The sequence below is a fragment of the Hyperoodon ampullatus genome (genome assembly GCF_949752795.1).
Source record: "Hyperoodon ampullatus genome assembly, chromosome: 12".
NCBI classification, from domain to species: Eukaryota; Metazoa; Chordata; class Mammalia; order Artiodactyla; family Ziphiidae; genus Hyperoodon; species Hyperoodon ampullatus.
In genome coordinates this window covers 60,155,703-60,177,017 of record NC_136925.1, presented here as the reverse complement: position 1 = coordinate 60,177,017, position 21,315 = coordinate 60,155,703, and the positions used below count along the sequence as shown (strand labels likewise).

General features: G+C 36.6%; 1 protein-coding gene across 9 annotated transcripts in view; it reads right to left on the bottom strand.

The window, feature by feature from the left end:
- EYA4 (EYA transcriptional coactivator and phosphatase 4) overlaps positions 1-21,315 on the bottom strand; it is a gene marked incomplete at both ends in the record, with an annotated part of 230,504 nt that overhangs the window by 2,254 nt on the left and 206,935 nt on the right. For 6 of the 9 annotated variants that reach the window (XM_079716542.1, XM_079716539.1, XM_079716540.1 and 3 more), the window contains 6 exons: positions 1,180-1,280; positions 3,322-3,443; positions 7,380-7,494; positions 10,391-10,551; positions 10,650-10,708; positions 16,482-16,571. In XM_079716542.1, coding sequence (XP_079572668.1) covers positions 1,180-1,280; positions 3,322-3,443; positions 7,380-7,494; positions 10,391-10,551; positions 10,650-10,708; positions 16,482-16,571 — 648 coding nt within the window. Of the gene's footprint in view, positions 1-1,179; positions 1,281-1,318; positions 1,420-3,321; positions 3,444-7,379; positions 7,495-10,390; positions 10,552-10,649; positions 10,709-16,481; positions 16,572-21,315 lie in introns of all 9 variants that reach the window. The other 3 variants (XM_079716541.1, XM_079716545.1, XM_079716547.1) reach the window with 1 other exon arrangement.

Here is a 21,315-nt window from a genome sequence, read left to right as displayed (position 1 = left end):
ATATCTTTTATCTTTCTTGTATCACTATAAACTTTCCTAGGAAACTGTTTATGTTGTTTTTTTTTTTTTCGGGGGGAGTGTGAGGGGGGACAGAAATCAGATAAACACTCCAGCACATGCAAGTGTTTAGTGAAGCCTTTATCAGATGATTATTTGAAATCTCCTCAGGATAATAAAGACAATATTCTTTCTATGTAAAACAATATATGCTGACATGTCATTGTTCAGCAATACTTATTCATCATTTTGCTTTGTTTTATAAATTATATCACTATAATCCTGGCTAGATGATATTTTGCAATCAATCAGTGAAGGAAGCAGTAGATCTCAGTGTTGTGTTGATCGGTAGTCTGGTATCTGGGGCCAATCTTGATATCATTCTCCTTTTGATGCTGGACCAACCAGTTAATGGTTTTTTAATTGCCTTGATTTTTTCAGAAATATGGGCCAGATGAAAAGGCTGATTTAAACACCTAAGGCCTATGAGATCTTCTGAATATATTCAAAGCCAGGTGCTTGGCTTCAATCAAGTACCAATGACTCACCAAAACAAATAACACTCTTCTAGAAGATGTATGGGACATTGCTTCTAAGTCTCTATAACAAGTTGGCACAAAAGGATTTGAATAATATATCCCACTCCAATAGCATTTATTAACTTCTCTAGTAAGTTTTTTTCTTCATCTATTAAAGCTACCCTCAGATTTATCATCATGGGGCACAATTACTACTAGGCACTCGCAAGGGCCATATGGCATAGAGGATGGATGGGAAAAGGGTAAGAACTGAGCCACTCACATGGCTTTCTATGGAGCTCATTAAATGTCTTTAATCTTGTTGAACTTCATGTGCTCAAAAATGGTTTTTTTCCCCCATCTTTCTTATATCTGTGTGTATTACACTCACACACACACACACACAAACACACATAAGCACACTCACAAATAAATGTAACTAAATGTTCCTATATTTCCTATGAAGTTTCAGGCAAAAAAAAAAAAAAAATGCTAGACTCCAAATGGTTTATTTGAATGTAAGTACTGACCTTCTCATGCTCTTACTGCTTTGCATCTATAAATTTAAATCATTTGTCAAGCTGCCATTGGGCCAAACTACAGGAATGCAAACAAAAAAGCTTGCATTAGAAGTATCACACCAACATTGTTTGAAACAGGTTACCTTTTTTGCTGCCTGTTCTTCTTCTACACCATCCCCAATTACAACATATACTACTTTTCTGCCAAACCTTTGCATTATTCGTTCAAAGCAACTTTCTTTTCCTGGAAGATAAACAAGATAAAGTTCAGAGCGAAGTTACCTGATTAGCGGCATGCTCCTCATCTCGGCCATCTCCAATCACAACATAAGTTATGTTAGTGCCAAATCTGGACACTATACGCTCAAAACAGCTTTCCTTGCCTGAAAAACAATGCACTGCTTATTCTTCCAGCCATTGCATTCATTAACCTAAAGATTCATAAAGTGTTAAGTTACTTTCTCTTGAACATCAATCACTTAAACTTGCTTGCAAACTCTGGGTTTATGAAATCAACAAATATAGCTGAATACTCTAAGTCTTTACTTAAGACAGATTATTAAATGAATGTATTTCACACTCCAAAAAAAGTCAGTAGGGCTAAGTATCTAATTGGAAAAAAAAATTATATCTCTTTTATACCTTTCAGTCCATCAAAAGACTATAGGAACAACTTTACAAGCAGCTATCAGTTTTTACATTTATTTGTGTAATTCTACATTTTATCTAGTTTGTTTTAAGTAGTATAGACAAGTCAGCTAAAATTATTACTCTGAAAAATTGAAGGTTCACCTAGAACGAAAGAGGAAATACTAAGATGTGGATTTATCTTGATAAACAATTCCTTTCTTCAAGTGGCTGGGAGCTAGTCTGCTCAGATTACTTGTACTAAGGGTGCTGTTTGCTTGGGCCACAGCACTGGTGACACTAGTATCCTCTGATTGCACTATGGGAATAATACCACAGAATTTTTACATGTTCTTTGTTTTTACAACCATTGGCATTATTCTCTGAATTTCATTCCCAGCATGTTCATTCAGTCATGGCTTCTTTTTCACTTTTTCTTACTCTGATAGTTCAGAACTCCAAAAAAATACTAGCTTAAAGGGAAAAATAAAAATGATTTTTTTTTCAGATTAAAGATAAGGAACAATTTGGCCAATAAGAAAGAATGTTGTCCTTACTAGAGGAAATGTTTATGCTTGTGTAAAACTACTTGATTTGTCAAAAAGCAAAATCAGGTTTGATGTATTAATCCTGTTAGCATAAATATACTTATATAAAAAATGAATGGGATTGGTACCAGGGCTCTGAATTGCAGTGCTTAGGACAATGAGGAATTTACTTTATGAAAGCTAGGCTCTCTTTAACTATACTCCCAAAACAGCTGTAGCTGGGGGCTCTTTTTGCCTGTGCCAATATCAGAACTCTGCAAGGCCCTGGGCAGGTTATTTCTGGTAGGGGATTTTAGGATTCTGAACTCTTGTCAAGCTGCCAGAGCCTAAGTTTGTTGACCCTCAAGGCACATTGTACAACCCATCTATTTCCCCAGGCATTTCCTTGACAGACAACAGAATACATGAGTTGCTTTCTTTTAACTCTTTCAAGATGGCAGAAGTTGATGAGCTTTGTTTCTGAAAGTTTATTAGAAGTCTTAGTGCCTCTGAAAGGCACTTAAAGTCAAAGATGGCTCCACAGATAGCTATGATCTAAATAAACAAGGTTGTAGTTCTTTGATTGCTACTGAACTTCTGTAAATGTGGATTTCCAGCCATTCATATGTAATGAATGCTCCAATTATGTTTTCTGATTCATGAAATTTTTTTCCCCTGGAATTAAGGTTACTAGTTCAATCCATCTGATACTCCCTTATAATGCCAAAGCCGTATTTTTATCTTAGATCTAGATTATTGCACATGCAAGGATGTAATACCATATACCATATTAGGTAAAATATTAAATACTATGGCTAAAGGTACTGTATATTATTTAGATAACATGTGCCATAATGAAATACAAATATAATATAAATGTATATGTATATATAAAGAGTCAGAACTATCCAGATACCGAGTTCAGAATTTCATAGGCAACAGTTTTCATAAAGTTTGCACATGCTCAAAGAGTTGCAGGGGACTTCATTATTCAAGCTCTATTCAAATTTGCTTGATATTCTTATAGCAAAATTGATGAAAGAGGGAATCATGTGGAGACACACATTAAGACAATCCCCCAAAACACAGATATGAACATATTTCACAAGGAGTTAGAAATAATTTTCTTACCTATTTTAGTTGCACTGTAAATATTCTCAATGGGAAAAGCACCTCCTAAACTATAGAGTAGAACCTTCGCAAGTGCTGGGATCAGCTGGGTTGTTGTTACCAAGACATTTACGCAGTTACTCCTAAGATGAGGAGGAAACAGGCATTTTTGTTTTCTAATACTAGATAACTTCTAATAGTACCAATGTTAAATTATCCTTCAGTCTTTCAATTCCAGAATGAACAGTCCCTGATAACCTACCCTTTCAATTTTCAACAGTTGTGTATGGTACCTATCACCTGGTAGGCACAATGCCAGATGCCAGAAATACACTCCAAAATGAAGGAAGTGAAGGAAAATAAGTTTGCCCTCCCATCCGGATCACAAGCTAGACAGGAGGGAGACAAGTAAATAGACCCCTGCGAATAAGAAATGTGTTCTATAACCAAGATCTCCTCAGGTCCCTGTGGAACCTCACAGAAGGATACCTACCTCGGCCAGCGGCAATCATGGAAAGATTATTAAAGGGGGCATGGCTTACCTCTGAGTTTTACAAGTGTGCACATCAGCAGTTTTCATAAAATTTGCACATATACAAAGAGTCACAAGGGACTTTGTTATCTGAGGCAGGTAAGGTATTTCTTAGGGTGATAAGACTCCATGTCCCAGAGTTTTTAGAGCCTGGGAAAGTAGAGGACACAGGAAGGGAGGAGGTGATGGGATGTGTAAGAGGAGTTTTTAGATTTTGTGCAAGAAACAGCCCAGAAAGTCCCAATCAAGGTACTGACAAATGTGCATCCTGAAGAAGTAAAAATAGAGAGGATTCTTACTTAGAACAGAAGGGGTTGAGTTCCTGAATCTCCCTCTACCAACCAAGGGCAAACTGCATTTAATGGGCCTTGTTTTAATCCATCTACTAAGGCCTTACCCTTTGGGAGTGAGAATCTCCCACTCTGCAATTTACATCTGTTTCTTTCACAGTAGACAGGATGGGGGTTGAGGGTGCAGTGGGGAAGGTGAGATAAAGGAAACACCAAGAGAGGGGAGACTGTTAGCCTGAGTCAGGGAAAAGAATGGACTGTGGCCCTTCCTTCTGGATTACAGGGAAATTGAGCTGTCCCACCTGGAGGGGCTCAAACCACACACCTGAAACTGGGAATCAGAAGGCACATATCTAAGCACCTTTCTCTACTAGATATTTTGTATCATGAGCCTTTAATACATATTTGTAAGGGCTGATACAATATTCTCTAGAATTCTGCAGACTGATTTTCAGAAAACTGGTCTCAAGGGCAACTTAGAAGGACAAGTTGAGTGCTAAATTCTCATAGGTATGTATATGCTTAGCCCCCAGTACTCTTCATATTATGCTTTATATTCTTTAGACATATCATGCGTAAAGAAGGCTACAATTTATTTAAAAACAATTATAAAACTTTTATAATGATAGCCTTTTAAAACATTTTCACTTCTAAATTATCTCCATAGACACCTGATTTTTGTAATAGGAGCACTGACTCCTAGATACAAATGATGAGTTTATCAATTTATATGGGACAAAGAAACAAAGACTTCTAGAGGTAGAAGTTTAATAAGTATCATGAATACAATATTAAATTTTACTAATAAAAAAATAGAGAGCTAGAAAGTGACTTGCCTATGATCAGACAAAACTTCCCCAAATAATGGCAGACTACTAAGAATAATACACAAATACATTACTGTATTGTGACACAAGGTTCTACATCATATTTCATCAAAATAAGATGTTATTCAATGTCATATATAGATGAGTGTTACAGAATGAAAACATGGTGGAATAAAATATAGCACAGGCTTTGAAATCTAATAAATAAATTACAAACATTGCATATATTTATATGCAATTTATAATGCATTGTAATTTTCAATTACAAACATTGCATACATTTATAAATTGCATATATAGACATTTGTAAAATGCAAGCAAATATAAAGAAGAAAATGAAAAATACCAATTATTTAACCATCCAGAGATGATAACTGCTATCCCCATTTTGTGCATTTATTTTTGGATTTTCAGTCTGCATGTAGATTGTTTTCCCATTAGGATCATACTGTATGTGTAATCTTACATCTTACTTTTTTCATTTGTTTTTATCATGAGCCTATTTATATATGTCATATTGTCCATTATTCTCCCTCTCCAACAAAACATAATGTATGCAAACTACTCTATCTTGTGGCTGCACCACCATTTTTTAAAGTTAAGCTTAGTCACTTAGATGGTTTTGATTTCTCAGTATCATAAACAATGCTACCTTACATATAAATTTTTCCTATGCATATGATTATGTCCTTTGACTACATTCCTAGAAGAGGAATTAGAGTCAGAGTGTACACACTTTGCTACAGGCTCTGATATATAATTCAGCAGTGTTTAGTGTAAACATCTGCTTTTCTGACAGAGTTTGTGAAATTTACCAATAAGGTGATAGATGTGGATAACTTGGCAACTTTCATGGTACTTAAAACTTCAATGTATAATGATTTATTTTTCCCCTTCATTTCCTTGTCATACATTTATTTATTTAGTTAGCTATTTATATCACATACCCGTGTGTTTAATAATAATCTATATATAATATACAATGGCTACACATAGATAATCTATATAACAATGTAATGTAATACCCTTTGGTTTTTAACTATCTAGGAGACCTCTTTAAAAATAATGAAAGCACCTTCTACATTTTACACACGATTTTAGGGGCTTTTGTCCTCACATCCCAGCTTTCTTGCCCTTTGGTCTCCGTGTCTCTGTGACCGCACAGAGCTCACAAGGCAGCAAGTCCCATTTTAAAACAGCTTTAATTGTTAGACAATTCTTCCCACATGGAGCCAGAACCTCCCTTCACTGGCTTCCTAGTCATTGGGACCAACTCTCTCCTTCATAGATGCAGAGAGAAATGTAATTTATTTCCAGCCCAACATCTCAAGTAGTTGAAATTGGTAATCTTGTTCCACACACGGCTCTTCTTCAGACTAAACTCCTTGGTTCCTCCCTCTGACTGTTCCTTTTTTGTAGTTTCCACAGCCTAAACTCTTCTGGCCACTTTGCTGGACACAAGATGCTACAAATATGTCACAGCCCCTGTTGGAATGAGGTGCCCAGAACTGAGCAAAGTACTCTGTTCTGCTTCCCCAGCCTGACCCAGGAATCTACTGCCCCCTCCCCCTTCCATTTAGAGACTCTGCTATAAATGCAGTGGCTTGTCATGCCACGTGGTTAAAAGCCACGTGCGGGATTTGGGACACACTCTTTTACTTCCATGTTCTGATTTGACTCTCCTTTTACCCTGCTAAGGTGTCTCTGTATCTTGATTCAATCAGTCCAAATATTAGCTCTTCTCTGAATTTTTTATGCACACATTTGCTAAGCATGATTTTATTTATTCATCCAACACAGAAATAAAACTAAGGAATAGGATAGAACAAATATTCATCCCCACCCTACTAGCTATCATGTTCCAGATTTATATTATTAATTAGCATTTATGGCACATGGTACACAACTAGTTATGTCAATTCAGTTCTATTATGTACACTAACAAGTCAGCATTTCACTGTTTGAACTAAACAACACAAAGGTTACAAGTTTTCAGGAGCTTCCTCTTGCTTTTTTTTGATGTGTTCAAATTACGTATATTCTCTATAATGGCATAAAAGACTTAAAAACATGCACTAATTGTATAAACAGTATTGTGTTTTTTGCCATCATCTTCTGTACTTTGTCACCAACAGAGTGCTTTTTTTTTTAAATTTGAAAGTCAAATGACATTCCCATGGGGTTTATCAGGGGTCATGAGGAGAGAACGGTAAAGAGATGGATCTCCCAGTTATTCTGAGAAGCAGCAACCCCCATCCTCCATCCCCAAACACACACACACACACACACACACACACACACACACAGGGAATTTTAGGTCCCTTCAAACTCTAAAACAAATCTGGGAATTAAAACATTTTAATATATGCTATGCTATTAGAACTACATCTTCAATACAATAAATATAGAAACTGCAACAATACCGCTTACCTAGTACTAATAATTGATAAAGATTTAAGTGCATTTGTTAGCCAGGAGTCCGTCAGACCTTCAATCTCAGCCCTCAACTGCAGCCACGCATCTCTCTTGGCAGGGCCAAGAAGTCCTGCAACACAGAAAAGTAGGGCAGAGTCAAGAGATGAACATTTTTCAGGGATGCCTAGTTTGGTCTTCCTTCTGTCTACTCCAGATGATTTTTATTCCCACCATATCAAAAAGAGAGAGATTGATATCAACACTGATCTTCCATTTCAGAATTGATTATCCATTGATTCATTCATTCCACAAACATTTATTGAACAACTTCTACACATCACATTCTGGGCTAAAAATTAGGGATATAACAGTGAAAGGGTGGGTCCCAGTCTCTGCCCTCACTGATCCTAGAATCTGGCACGGTGGATGCCAGTCACCTGAGGAGCTTTGACAACTACTCCAGAAGACTGACAGGATAGGTGTGGAGAAGAAGTAGGGGTCTACCAGCCTAGAGATACAAACCTCAAATACTTTGGTTGTCTGAAAATGTTTAGTTTCTTAATAATCACAACCATTACCACTTGGAAACCGAAATAATGACATTATCGCATATAGCTATAGAGTTTTCTAGAATTTGTTTCTAATACTAGTGCTAAAGCTGTCAGAAATACTTTGTTTTGTAAAAAGGAATTAAGAATTTTGTGTAAAATACTGAAGCCTATGATACAACTATAGACGATGGTTGAAAACTACATTGATGTTAGGATAAGAAAAGAAGTAGGCATACTAATTTTATTGAAAAAGCTGTTGCTTTCATGAGGAAACAAGATCATGTAAATCTATTAAAAATAAAGTTCCTTAGTTAACTCATATTTCAGAATATTAAGAGTTCATTTATAGGTGGATAACTTTTTTTTAGTAAATAAATAAATAAATAAATTTTTGGCTGTGTTGGGTCTTCATTGCTGTGCATGGGCTTTTCTCTAGTTGCGGCGAGTGGGGGCTACTGTTTATTGTGGTGAACGGGCTTCTCATTGCAGTGGCTTCTCTTGCTGTGGAGCATGGGGTCTAGGAGCAAGGGCTTCAGTAGTTGTGGCATGTGGGCTTCAGTAGTTGTGGCATGCGGGCTTCAGTAGTTGTGACTTGCGGGCTCTAGAGTGTAGGCTCAGTAGTTGTGGCGCACGGGCTTAGTTGCTCCACGGCATGTGGGATCTTCCCAGACCAGGGCTCGAAACTGTGTCCCCTACATTGGCAGGCAGATTCTTAACCACTGCGCCACCAGGGGAGTCCTCGGTGGATAACTTTTTAAACCAAAATTTATAGTTTCTACTGAGCCTCATTTGTCATTATTTCAATAAAGAGATGCTAACATATCACAAAAAATGGATTAATATCTCATTGCTTAAACTTTTTAAGCTATACGATTATTTACTAGTAATCTTGTTAATTTTAAAATAATTTTAATAATACCCTTTAAGAGGGATATAATGACACGCCTGAATGATAAAAATTAATTCAGATTTCCCAAAGGGATATTTATCTTAAAGTTAAAGTTATTACCCTCAATTGCTTTTAAATAGAATACCTATTTATTTGATTTTACAGAAGTGTCTTGTATAGAGTGTTAGAGTGAATTAGGAAACCTAAGTTGCCTGCCTAAATGCATGGGCAGGTTAGTAGCCTGCAGGAGCCTATTTCTCATTTGGAAATAAAGATCTTCCATATCTAAGCGCCGTTTTGGTTCTAACATTATTACTGTCTATGGTTCTACATGTTTTGGTTCTCTTGTAGTTACTGAACATCTATTGTGCATCTATTACGTGCTTCAAGCTATCTAGGCACTGGGATACAAGGCCAATAGACACACAGCCAACCTTAAGATGTGTATGGTGTAGTATATATTTTATAGATGAAAACTTTATTTACTATATTGCATTCTATGACATATATGTAAATATACACATGTATAGCATGCACAAATATATATTTAGCTGTCTTATTTCAATTTTAGATTCTGGTTTATACTCAACCATCCCTCTTTTTTTTAAAAAAAAGAGAAACAAACAAAAAGCCCCGAGAGAAGAATGTTAAGTGACCTCATAACTAATCATACGATCTTGTTGTTCTAAAATTGATCCTAATAATAAAGACCATCAAGGTTTATTATACCAAGAAGCACATCCAAGATCTAAGTTTTGATGTTACAGGTTTTGATATCACCTGTAATATATGAATGAGTACAAAATGGTTTAGATACTACCTACAGAGTACTTGAACTTATAAAAACCATGATATAGTTAACACTATACATGGCAAAGATATACTGTCAGATAATATGCAGTTTTTGACAGGATAAATTTAACTTGTTGAAGTCTTCAAAATGACATAAAGCACAGTTTGCATTTATTTCTGATAGCATTCCAGAAAGGTAATGATTGCTAACAACTCTGCTTCACTGACTAGGGCTCTTGTCTTTAGACAGATCTTTCCACAGCCTGTATCAGTTCCTTTGTCTGGTTTTCACTGAGAGCGTCCCAGCTGAGGGAGGGCAAAATAAATGTCCTGCTATTAATCTTTCTTAAAATTTAATTTAATTTATTTTTTATACAGCAGGTTCTTATTAGTTATCCATTTTATACACATCAGTGCATACATGTCAATCCCAATCTCCCAATTCATCCCACCACCACCCCCTCCCACCCCCCCGCTTTCCCCCCTTGGTGTCCATATGTTTGTTCTCTACATCTGTGTCTCTATTTCTGCCCTGCAATTAATCTTGACCAAACATCTGGGCACAAAGAATTCCCAATTCCTTTGACAGTGCTGCACGTTTTATTTTGCAGTTAGATTTCCCCCCCACACACACTAACTCTAAGAAACTAAAAGTTCTGGCTCACTGTCGTCCAGCATGAGCTCTTGGTAATTTATCTTACAGAAGGATAGTCCCTAATATGAAACTTGAAACTACAGTTGAAATTGTACCTCTATCTGCAGTACCGTTATTAAATTGTAAAAGCCACACATACCTCCCACATTGTTCTTGTAGGTGTTGTATAATTCTTTTACTCTTCTGTAACGAAAAGCCAACTTCCTCATCCAGTCAACCCCTCCTCTTACACCTGTTGGCAAACAAAGGTTTGCACTACTTGCAGCTGCATGGAAGCCATCAGTTGCAAAACTGTAGGTACTGCAACACCCAAAATACATTAAAAAGAAATAATTACATGTGCAAAACTTCACAGCTGAATTTCTGTAGGAAAGAGCATACTGAAAGGCATGGCTTACCTTAAGTCTTGCCCATTATCATCAGAGGAAACATCATCTATATGAACTTGATCACACTCCTGTTAAAAACATTGGAAGAGTTGTTTTTCAAACGATGCTTGTCACCCTGTTTGAAGCTTTTTCCATCTTTCCACTTGATCAGCCCATGGCCAGAAGAGGGCAGCATTTGCCCACCCATCCCACCCTCTCACGCTGGGAAATGGCACCATTTCTACTCTGTAAGATCTAACTCCAGAAGAGGACCTTAAAAGGGGCCTGAAAACATATGGCATGTGAGTTTCTTTAGAGCAAATACAAAAATAATTTTAATCTTAAAATTATTGAGAAGAAATTTTCTTGAATCTTTACAATAATCACTGGTGATCACTTTCAGCCATTTCTGTTAAGCATATTTAAGTATGAAAATAAAGCTAATCTGAAGATACTCAAAACTTGTTTGGGCTGAACACCTCAGTGGTTACTATTATTTATTATTTTTGGAGCAGCAACAGAGGGGCTTGATGATCATGGTGTTCTGTTAAATTTCTATGACTTCCTTTTTGCTGGGCCAGTGATACCATGAAAAGAATCATGCTGATGTTGTTTTAAAAGTCCTGATCTTTCAACCAGCAAAAAGCTAATAACTGTAGAAGCCGACACTTTTTGTGGTTGTTTTAAATCTTTAAACTGAAAAGAATACTGAAAGTAAAAGGGAGTAATGAAGATTTACCAACTCAAATGTGCTACAAATTCAAAGGAAAATAAACTTTAGGTACATACGCCCATATAATTGACCTAAGTTATAGTGTACTCAGAGCAAATGGTAACTTTTCTGGAAAAGAATTCATTTCTTCTTTGCTGTTCTAAGAGTCGTTTTCTATCTTCAAATAATCTGCATAGTTCCAGTGAAATAGTACATGATCTGAAGGTGGAATTTTGGTAGGGCTTTCAATAACTAGTTTACTAACCTCAGAGTAAGTATGGTTTAGCCTTTTGGGCCTCATTTTTTCCCCTCAGATAATTAGAGTTCATCATTCAAAATCAATTCTGAAAAATCATTAAATTTGAAAATAAGATGCCATACTAAAGGCTTTTCAGCTACTATTTATAATCATTATAGGACTTGGAAGTATCTGATGGTGAAATATATAATATCTTATCTCTAGCTTTCCACACTGAGTATATTAGATCTTGTTGCAGTCTGAGGATAAATTAGTTGGCTCAGGTTTCTTTTAAAATATAAAACTTAGTGAGTAGCTCAATCAATACAATTTTAGTACATAACTTGAAAATCCAGGTCAACTAATTTTAAAGGTTCATATTATGTACATAAATTATAGGTTTAGTAATTTTTGAATAAATATATTCATAAGTAAGGAAGGGCCTCAAAAAGTTAACCTTACTGGAAGCTCCCTGAGGGGGTTGTTTGGGTCACCCAGATATGCTATACCCACACTTAAGGCACTCTCTGGCACGAAGTAATCACTCAACACTTCTTTGTTTGAATGAATGGCAGAAGTCTAGACAAATGTAGTTCATGACAGAATTACCACAATCATTTAAATTTTCTAACATATAGTTAGGTGATAAAAATAATAATATTCTAGATGGTAAGGGCTGTAAGAAGATATTTATATTAAGAGTGGAGGGGAAGGCAGGAGAACAGAGTACGGGCTGAGGCTACAGGAGAGGCATTTACAGAGGTTCTTCCCCATTTTGACTGAGTGTTTGTTGAAAGGAGCACAGCCCAAACTTTAACCAAAGAAGGCATTATGCTTCCAGAAAATTCTCAGGGAAAAGTATTGAAAGCAACTATAGTAGCTCTTGGATTGGGCTCTAAAGGAAAGGGTGAAGAGATTTAACTAGTTAGTATGAAAGCTGAAAATAAAAGTTCTTCCAGAATACTGAGGCAGCAAAGTAGTTCTCGATGGCAAGGATTATTTCTTGAGTTGGTGACGTTCTTGGTAAGTATGAAGACCAAATTAAACCACTATTGAAATAGAATCATGCGAAGCTTCTGATTCCACTGAGGTTCTGAAATCTTTTATCATATAAACAATTTCCATAATTTTATAATAAACTAATGATATTAAAAAAGGGGGGGTCTTATGAATTACACTGGTAATTAGAAGTAATTTCTATATTTAATATCCTCCCATATAATTTTTATAGAAATTCCTCTGACATTTCAAGTATTAACTCATATGATTAATTTGTACATTTTGCCCCCAAATTTATTTTTTACTCCTGAGGACATCAGTATATCAAACTTATTGGACCATGAGTTCCATATTTGAAGTTATGTTTGAGGTTTTTCCAAATGGAACTTCTCTTTAAATTTATGCCTAGTTAACTATGCTTGTTGACTCTGGACCATTGCCCGAGGATTACAGTCCAGTGAAAGAAGCCTGAACTTCAATCACTTACATTTTTAGAAAAATCTAAATAATTGTTCTTCAATTAGTGTTCACTCAGAGGAACTTTATAAGAAACATTTTGACAAAACACAAAATAATAAAAACAGTGTCATGCTTTGGCTTTAACAAACCAGTGAAAGAACTCAAACATTTGGAATAATTCTGGCACTAATCTTAAATTCTTTAATTTTGTCTTATAAGGTGACTGCAAAGTTGTCACTGATCTGTATCAGTTATAATCCATAGCAGTCTTCTCTCACTTTTGTTAGCCAAAACTCCCTGGTGCCTTCTCTTCTGGAAGTTATTTTAACTGAAATAACATTTTATTTAAACAGAGAGTATTCACTTCTTAGGGACAGTGGTGTGAGCATTTGCCTTCTCTGCAGTTGGACAGGATGTAGTGAAGTATCTATTAAGAGGATTTAAATTTGTATCTTTTAAGGAATTATGTGAGAGCAGCTGCTACTACATATGTTGCAGTAGCTATTGAAGGATTTGAGTCTCAAATTAGATTTTTAGGTTAAGAAAAGGAACACTGAGAGATTAAATACACAAGGGGAAATCACATAATAGGCTAATGATGAAGTTATTCTCTTGAGGAATTCCCTTTGTCAGTAGAAGCAGACATAGCTTAATACCAGTTATGAAGCTCATGACAATCTTTGCTTATAAGAGGTTTACTGAAATAAAAAACTGGGAGAAAGTAAAGTTTCAAAATCAGATACAGAGGATAGTGGGTATGTATGTAACTTTACTGAATGATCTTGAAAGCTATTGTTTAGATTTTATTAGTTTTAGTGTTTGTTTATCTCACCTAAGTTAGCATAAGCCTCTGAGTTTCCTTGGGCACCTGGATGTGCGTGCACGTGGGTGTGTGCACATCTGAGAACTCAATCAATTTCTATGCAGAGACTAAATCATTTCATTGATTTAGTACATTATTGTTGGATACTAAGTTTTAGTGTTTGAGTAAAATGGAATTTTTATCACTTTCTAAAACACAACTAAAAAGCTACCATCATAGACTAGAAAGTCAATATCAATATTTTCTCAGTTACTATTTCTACCTGAGATCCTGTTGGGTATTTTAAAGATATGTTTTATATAGTATCAAATCCAAAATAAAAATTCTTAAAGCACCATAGCTGACCACATGTTTCTGATATGCCAATATTCACATCAAACTTGCTAAAGGTATATTCAAATTCACCATCATCAATATAAAGTTATATTCAAATTCATCATATGTTCTCACTTTAGTGTTCTGTTAGAAGTTGGATGATAAATTTATTCCATCTGGCTTCCAGTGTGCCACTAAATACCTAGAGTCATTTATTTCATTTATTTCTAGTAAAAATAATAAATGAAATGAAATAAAACTGTAAAACTTGGATAAAACCATATCAAACTTCTTTTTTGTGTGTTTTACAGGCTTGTGAGGAGTAATAATCTTAGAATTCTTTTTAGAATGAGACTTGTCCATTTTACCCAACAGAAATATCAACCTAAAAAGTTATCACCATATATGTATAAAAAAATCAAGTTCCCAAAAGATTAAAGTGTGTTTCCTATTATTGTGTATATATAAAATCATTCTATACAGTAGACAGTAATAAGTAGCAAGATTAATTTAAATCAGGTTTTAGAGAGGTGATTATTACTTCTTATTATCTAAAACTGGAAGACTTGCCCAAGAATACTGATCTTTCATAGTGTCTCTTAAAGAAAAAAAAATAAAACCTCTTTAAACAGAATTTAAATTTTATTATCCAGTAAAAACAGTGACTCACTGCAGAGAGAACAAGAAAGAAAATGCTATTACACAGGCTTCCAACACATATGTTTATGGGATATACTGAACAGCACATCTTTTACTCATGCCTCAGATGTAACTAAAACTGGGTTTAAGAACTTGTCAATTAAAAAAAAATTATTCAAAGCACTAACTTGGCTTACTTTCCTTGCACACGTCTGTTAATTTCAGCATGGTATGGGGACAGGGTATGTGTTCTGGAGCCAGACAAATTCCAGAGTTTCAAATCCCAGTTCTATCACTTAGCAGGTAGCCTTAGACATGATTTTTATGCTGGTGAACCCTACAGTTTCTTCTCTACAAAAATAATGTGATAAACATATTTATTCCAAAAGTTTGTTAATTAATTAATGGAAAGCCCAATATAAAATGTCAAACACAAGGTGCAGATTCAGTAATAATAATCCCCATCTTCACTCATAATGTGATTATAGATAAATGCTTTAATTTCATTGTGAAATTATGGGATAAAAATCAATTTGAATGAGTCATTTAAAAAAAGAAAGAGAAATCTATTTCAGCATAGTTGTTCTTGACAGAGAAGAACTTCTGTCCAGTGCCCAAGTTACTCAGTTATTTCAAATTTTATCATCTGAATGCCTAATAGCTCAGATCATTAGCACTCATATTATATACCTTATTACAGTACTTATTTAGCTATCCTGAGGCTATTTTTTCTTGGGTTCTTTTAGTTTGTTGTTTTTGCTTTTACTTTCTCTTCATTTGAGGTTGGAAATGGAAAGATGAATTAAGAAAAAAAGAGAAAATAAGTGCAATCAAACCAGTCAGAAGTGCTATGTAAATAGCTCTTGCATGGTTTTATCCAGAAGGGGAAGAAATAGGGAATGATAATGCCTAGAATTAAGTTTCGGATTATCTATATTTACAAAACAGAAGTAGATTCACAGATGTAGAGAACAAACTTATGGTTACCAGAGGATAAGGGCGGGGAGGGATAAATTGGGAGACTGGGACTGACATATACACACTACTATGTATAAAATAGATAACTAATAAGAACCTGCTGTATAGCACAGGGAACTCTACTCAATACTCTGTAATGACCTATATGGGAAAAGAACCTAAAAAATAGTGGATATATGTATAAGTATAACTGATCACTTTGGTGTACACCTGAAACTAACACAACACTGTAAATCAACTATACTCCAATAAAATTTTTTTTTTTTAATTAACGATCCACGCTAGAACCAAGAACAGTATCTGTGACTAACTATTGTACAGTGATTAACCTAAATTGCATCCTGGTTAGTAACCTGGAAAAGCTAATGCTGATTACAAAGATGGAATGAATTGTGGCTGAGACACCAAAAGGACCAGGAGTAGTGGACAGGGGTGTATGGTATGAGACATCAAAGCAGACCTCCTTTTTGAAGACACTTTTTGTTCTAAATATGCACCAGTAAATATGTATCATTCATTAACACAATTTCGCTTTTGTTTATATTTGCATATACAATGTCTCCCCTTGACAGGAACTTTACTGTTCTCTTCAGCTAAATTTCTATCTTTCTGGTTTTTTTGAGGTTATCTGCATATATAGAAACCATATAAGATTTTTAATAGTTTGATACAACTATTCTTAGCTCTGTAAATTCTTACCTCTAAATCATTAAAAAATAAATGTGTATCAGCAAGATTAAAAATCATCTCCTCCATTCGGAGTCCAAGGGTTACAGCCATGGGGGGATCCTGAAAAGGAAATGCACATATAATAAAGTAAATTTTCAATAACCACAGTTATTATTAAAATTATCTTAAGTGCATATGCCTGTAGGGGGTAAGGAGGTGGAGACTGTTTTGTTTTGTTTTTTTTTTTTTTTGCGGTACGCGGGCCTCTCACTGTTGTGGCCTCTCCCGCTGCGGAGCACAGGGTCCGGATGCGCAGGCTCAGCGGCCATGGCTCACGGACCCAGCCGCCCCGCGGCATGCGGGATCTTCCCGGACCGGGGCACGAACCCGTGTCCCCTGCATCGGCAGGCGGACTCTCAATCACTGCATCACCAGGGATGCCCTGTTTAGGTTTTTAACCTAAGATGCAAAAGATTTCCCAATTATCAGAAAAGGTGCCTTTCTAAAGGGTTATCTACAACATATTAAATATACTGCTACATCTGTGAATTTACAGAACTTTATATGAACAGAAGAATGACTTAGATACATTTTCACATAAAGCTATATGTTCATGAGAGGAGGAGGAAGGAAGCAAGCTAGTTCACAGGACCCAGTTTACATATACTCCATGGAAAGTCCTTTGGAGAAAGGTACTTGGATGGGACACTGAAGAATGGAGCAGATCTGTTAAAAAGAGAAAAGGATGTCCTTTTAAGAATGACAACAAATAAGTATAAAAGAGAGAAAAGTAGGTCTATTGGATGTTTGTAGGAGGAGAGCAGATGATATTGTCTGGAGGTGGGATAGGAAGAGCTGGCAGAGCAGCTCTAACTTCATTATTGATTTTATTTTGATCAACAGGCAATATTTATCTGAATATGTGTAGAGTCTGATCTAACCTGCATTTGACTAGGGATGAAGAGGGAAGGGTGGCGTAGGGCTAAAGGAATATTAATTGAGTAAATATAATATAGAAATGTCTAAAAATAAAATATATACATCTAGAAGTCCAATGAAAGTAAGGGGATTTAGTAAAAAGTCAAAGTGACTTAATTTTTCTTTATAGAAACTAAGAGATTACACAGCAGCAAGGAGTTGAGAATGAAGACCAGAGTTGGTATTTTACCACAGTTAATTACAGTTGAAAGCCTGGAATAGAGAGGCGTAAGACTTTATTTTAAAAAGTAAGCCCTTTATTTTAGGGCTAGGGAAATAAGTCATGCACAAACCTTGTGTTTAAAATGATCAGAGTTGGAATGATCTCTAAAGGAGAACAGCTCTGGATATGACTCTGGAGATGAGAAAAGAGAAAACCTGGAAGGGACAAATCCTCAGAATTTGAGACCAGAATGGGTGTTGTCAGGGAGAAGAAAATGGTTTCAAATAAGGCTGACAGATCTAGACGGATACTATTGGTTTTGGCTGAGAAGTTATTTTGGAAGACCTTAGAGGGTGATTTGGGTTGAGTGGCTGGGCCAGGAGCCAGACTGTAGGGATGTGAGGAGAGAGAACCAAACTTGTGTTTTCAATGTTCTAATAAATGGCATTTCAAGAAATGTATTTAAACTTGGGGAAATGTAATGCTAACGTTACTTCAATTTATGATAAGAATATGCAACCCAGGTCAGGTCAAGCAGTGTTCATATACACCCCAGAACTTCCTCGACTTAGCAAGAAGAAGACCCTCTTTATGTCACACCTATACTGCAACAACCAATGTTTTCCCTCTGTACTTCCATAATACTTTGAGGGGGGAAATCCTAGAGTGTAACCATATTTGAAGTGAATGTCAGCCTCATATTCTGTAGTGTTGAAAACCTACAGAATAGGAACTGAGTGCTGAGAAGGAGAGAGAGGAGAAGGTCACAGAGATGTTGAGCAAAGCTAAGACTTGATGTGGGAGAAGATGAGAGGACAATCATAATATGTTGGGTGTCAACATAATTTTCCAACAGTTTTTTTTTTTTTTTTTTTTTGTGGTACGCGGGCCTCTCACTGTTGTGGCCTCTCCCGTTGCGGAGCACAGGCTCCGGATGCGCAGGCTCAGCAGCCATGGCTCACGGGCCCAGCCGCTCCGCGGCATATGGGATCCTCCAAGACCGGGGCACGAACCCGTATCCCCTGCATCGGCAGGCGGACTCTCAACCACTGCGCCACCAGGGAGGCCCCCAACAGTTTATTTACATCTCTTTCTTGGAGATTTCTGTGGATTTCATAGCTAGACATTCTCTCTTCTCAAAAACAGAGACTCGGGGCTTCCCTGGTGGTGCAGTGGTTGAGAATCTGCCTGCTAATGCAGGGGACACAGGTTCGAGCCCTGGGCTGGGAGGATCCCACATGCCGCGGAGCAACTAGGCCCGTGAGCCACAACTACTGAGCCTGCGCGTCTGGAGCCTGTGCTCCGCAACAAGAGAGGCCGCGATAGTGAGAGGCCCACGCTCTGCGATGAAGAGTGGCCCCCGCTTGCCACAACTGGAGGAAGCCCTCGCACAGAAACGAAGACCCAACACAGCAAAAATAAATAAATTAATTAATAAACGCCTACCCCCAACATCTTAAATAAATAAATAAATAAATGAAAATAAAGTAAACAGGAATTCTTCTATATTAAAAAAAACAAAAAAAAAAAAACAAAAAAAAAAACAGAGACTCATCGTTCACATATTTGATGGCATCTTGGTGTTATGTCCTCTGGCCAGTATGACTCTATGCTAGATTCATCTGTCTTCCAGTGACAGGATCATTTGGAGCAATGTACCCAAAGATCAAATAAATTCCATTTTATCCAACAAGTATTCATTCAAGAACGAGAACAAAAATACGAAGTGCCCCATTTTGTGTCTCAAGGAGTTTCAAAACTCAGAGGGATCTCTTGCTCTGTTTCCTTCAAATATAAAATTGTTTTTTCTTATTTCTTTTTTTTGTTGTTTATGTTTTTGTTGCTGTTGCTGAAAGAAAATCTCTGGAGGTAAAAAAATTTAAAAATATACGTGTCTTCTTTCTGTAAAAAATTCCTGTTTCCAGACTCCCTCTCTCTTTTGTTATGGTGGTGGGGGGGTTGACTAGGCTGAGGACACAGAAAACTTGTAAATATTCCATCTAGTCATGGAACCATGAACAAAAAGCCTACAGAAATATCAGGAAAAATCAAATGTAATTATAGCATGAAAACATATAATTCCATTAGTGATGCTCTATGCTTTTGAGGAATGTTCACTGATGCAAGACAATAAAACTGAGCTCCACAGGACTATGTTATGTTTCTGATGATTACTGCCCTAAAGATATATATTTCAGATGGGGGTTCAGAAATGTCTTCTATAAAAGATTTTCCTTCTTGAGACTAGATTGGTTAAAGTCTTATCGTATGATTTGCCAATTTTTCTTTTTAAAGTTTTAGATAAAATTTTTCAATTTCTTATGTTCATGCCTCACATTCTTTGCATTTACAGATCAGATTTATAGGGATGGGAGAAAACGTACTGTTTCTTTTTTATTGTTACTTTCGTCAATGCCACGCTTCTGTAGCACGTAACTCTCTATGATACCTAAGCAGTGATAGGAAAATCCATGAAGAATGCATTCTGTGCATCTGATAGGCATGCAAACAAATATAATTTTTAAAAAATCAACAAGAATTCTCTAACAAAGAAGCATAGCGTATGACATGATGAAAACTGTTTTTGAGCACCCCACTGGAATGCAACCCCATGGCAAAGGAAGGGGCAGTTATTTGTTTCTCGAGCTCTGGCAATTCCACATCACACAGGCTCCTAGAGCCAGGACTTAGTAAGCATTTTGGCAAAACTTCATTGGTTCACCGGGAAAGTTTCAGTTTGGGGTTTGCGTGAGTGTGAACTGGCTGTATTTTGCTAAGGCCTGTTGAAAGGGAGGTGTTTTGTCACCTATGCCGAAGGCTTGACACAGAAGGGCTAGGAATAGCCATGCCACAAGCCAAGGAAAGCCGTGCTTGTAAGAGGTGCTGATCTTGTTTCTAAGAGAACATCAGGTGAGGGCTTATTTTCAAATATCTGGTTTTACTTTTCTTTTCTTTTTCCAGTTTACTAAGTCACTGGGATAGCTAATTCTAAGTAAGCAGATTTCAGCACCCCATTTTCCAGCTAAAGAACCCCCAGATGTAAGAATACAAGAGAGATGGACAGGAAGTTGGTGGATGTCGCTGTCATGTTGGACACCCTCGCCCTTGCAGAGCACCGAGCAGGAGCTGCCAGAGCCTGCAATCCCACGGCTTTATCAGGCATTTGAGAATTAAACATACTTCTGGATTGAAGCCAACTTTTATACAGAGATGTTTGCTCGTTTTCATTAGACGTTTGTAGAATTATGGTCACCTTATGAATCAAGGGTTACTGCCTTTCCTCAGTTTAACTGTAGTGAGTGTTGAGTTTAGGGTCTGCAATGAAGTGACAGTGAAAACTTGGATAGAGGGGGAAAGTGGGATAATAAAGTGAGTAACAGGGTTTTGTGGTAGCTCTGATACATATTATACATGCATAACAGTTCCAATCGGTTCAAAGTGTCTACAGCAGAGTTTCATATGGGGCAAACTGAACCTCTGCCAACTTAAATTTACTCTGTGTAGCGTTCTATGAAAATACTGAAACTATTCCCAAGACATTTGTTGGAGAGAGAGAGATAGACAAGAGACACAGAGACAGAAACAGAGACAGAGGGGAGATGAAGAAAATGAGTAGCTCTTGGCCCTTAACTGTGTGCTTTTCAGCCGGATGTGATCAGTGTATAACCAAGTCAGGATCAAGGACAGCACTTCTCTATATCAAAATACTAACGCCTATTAGCC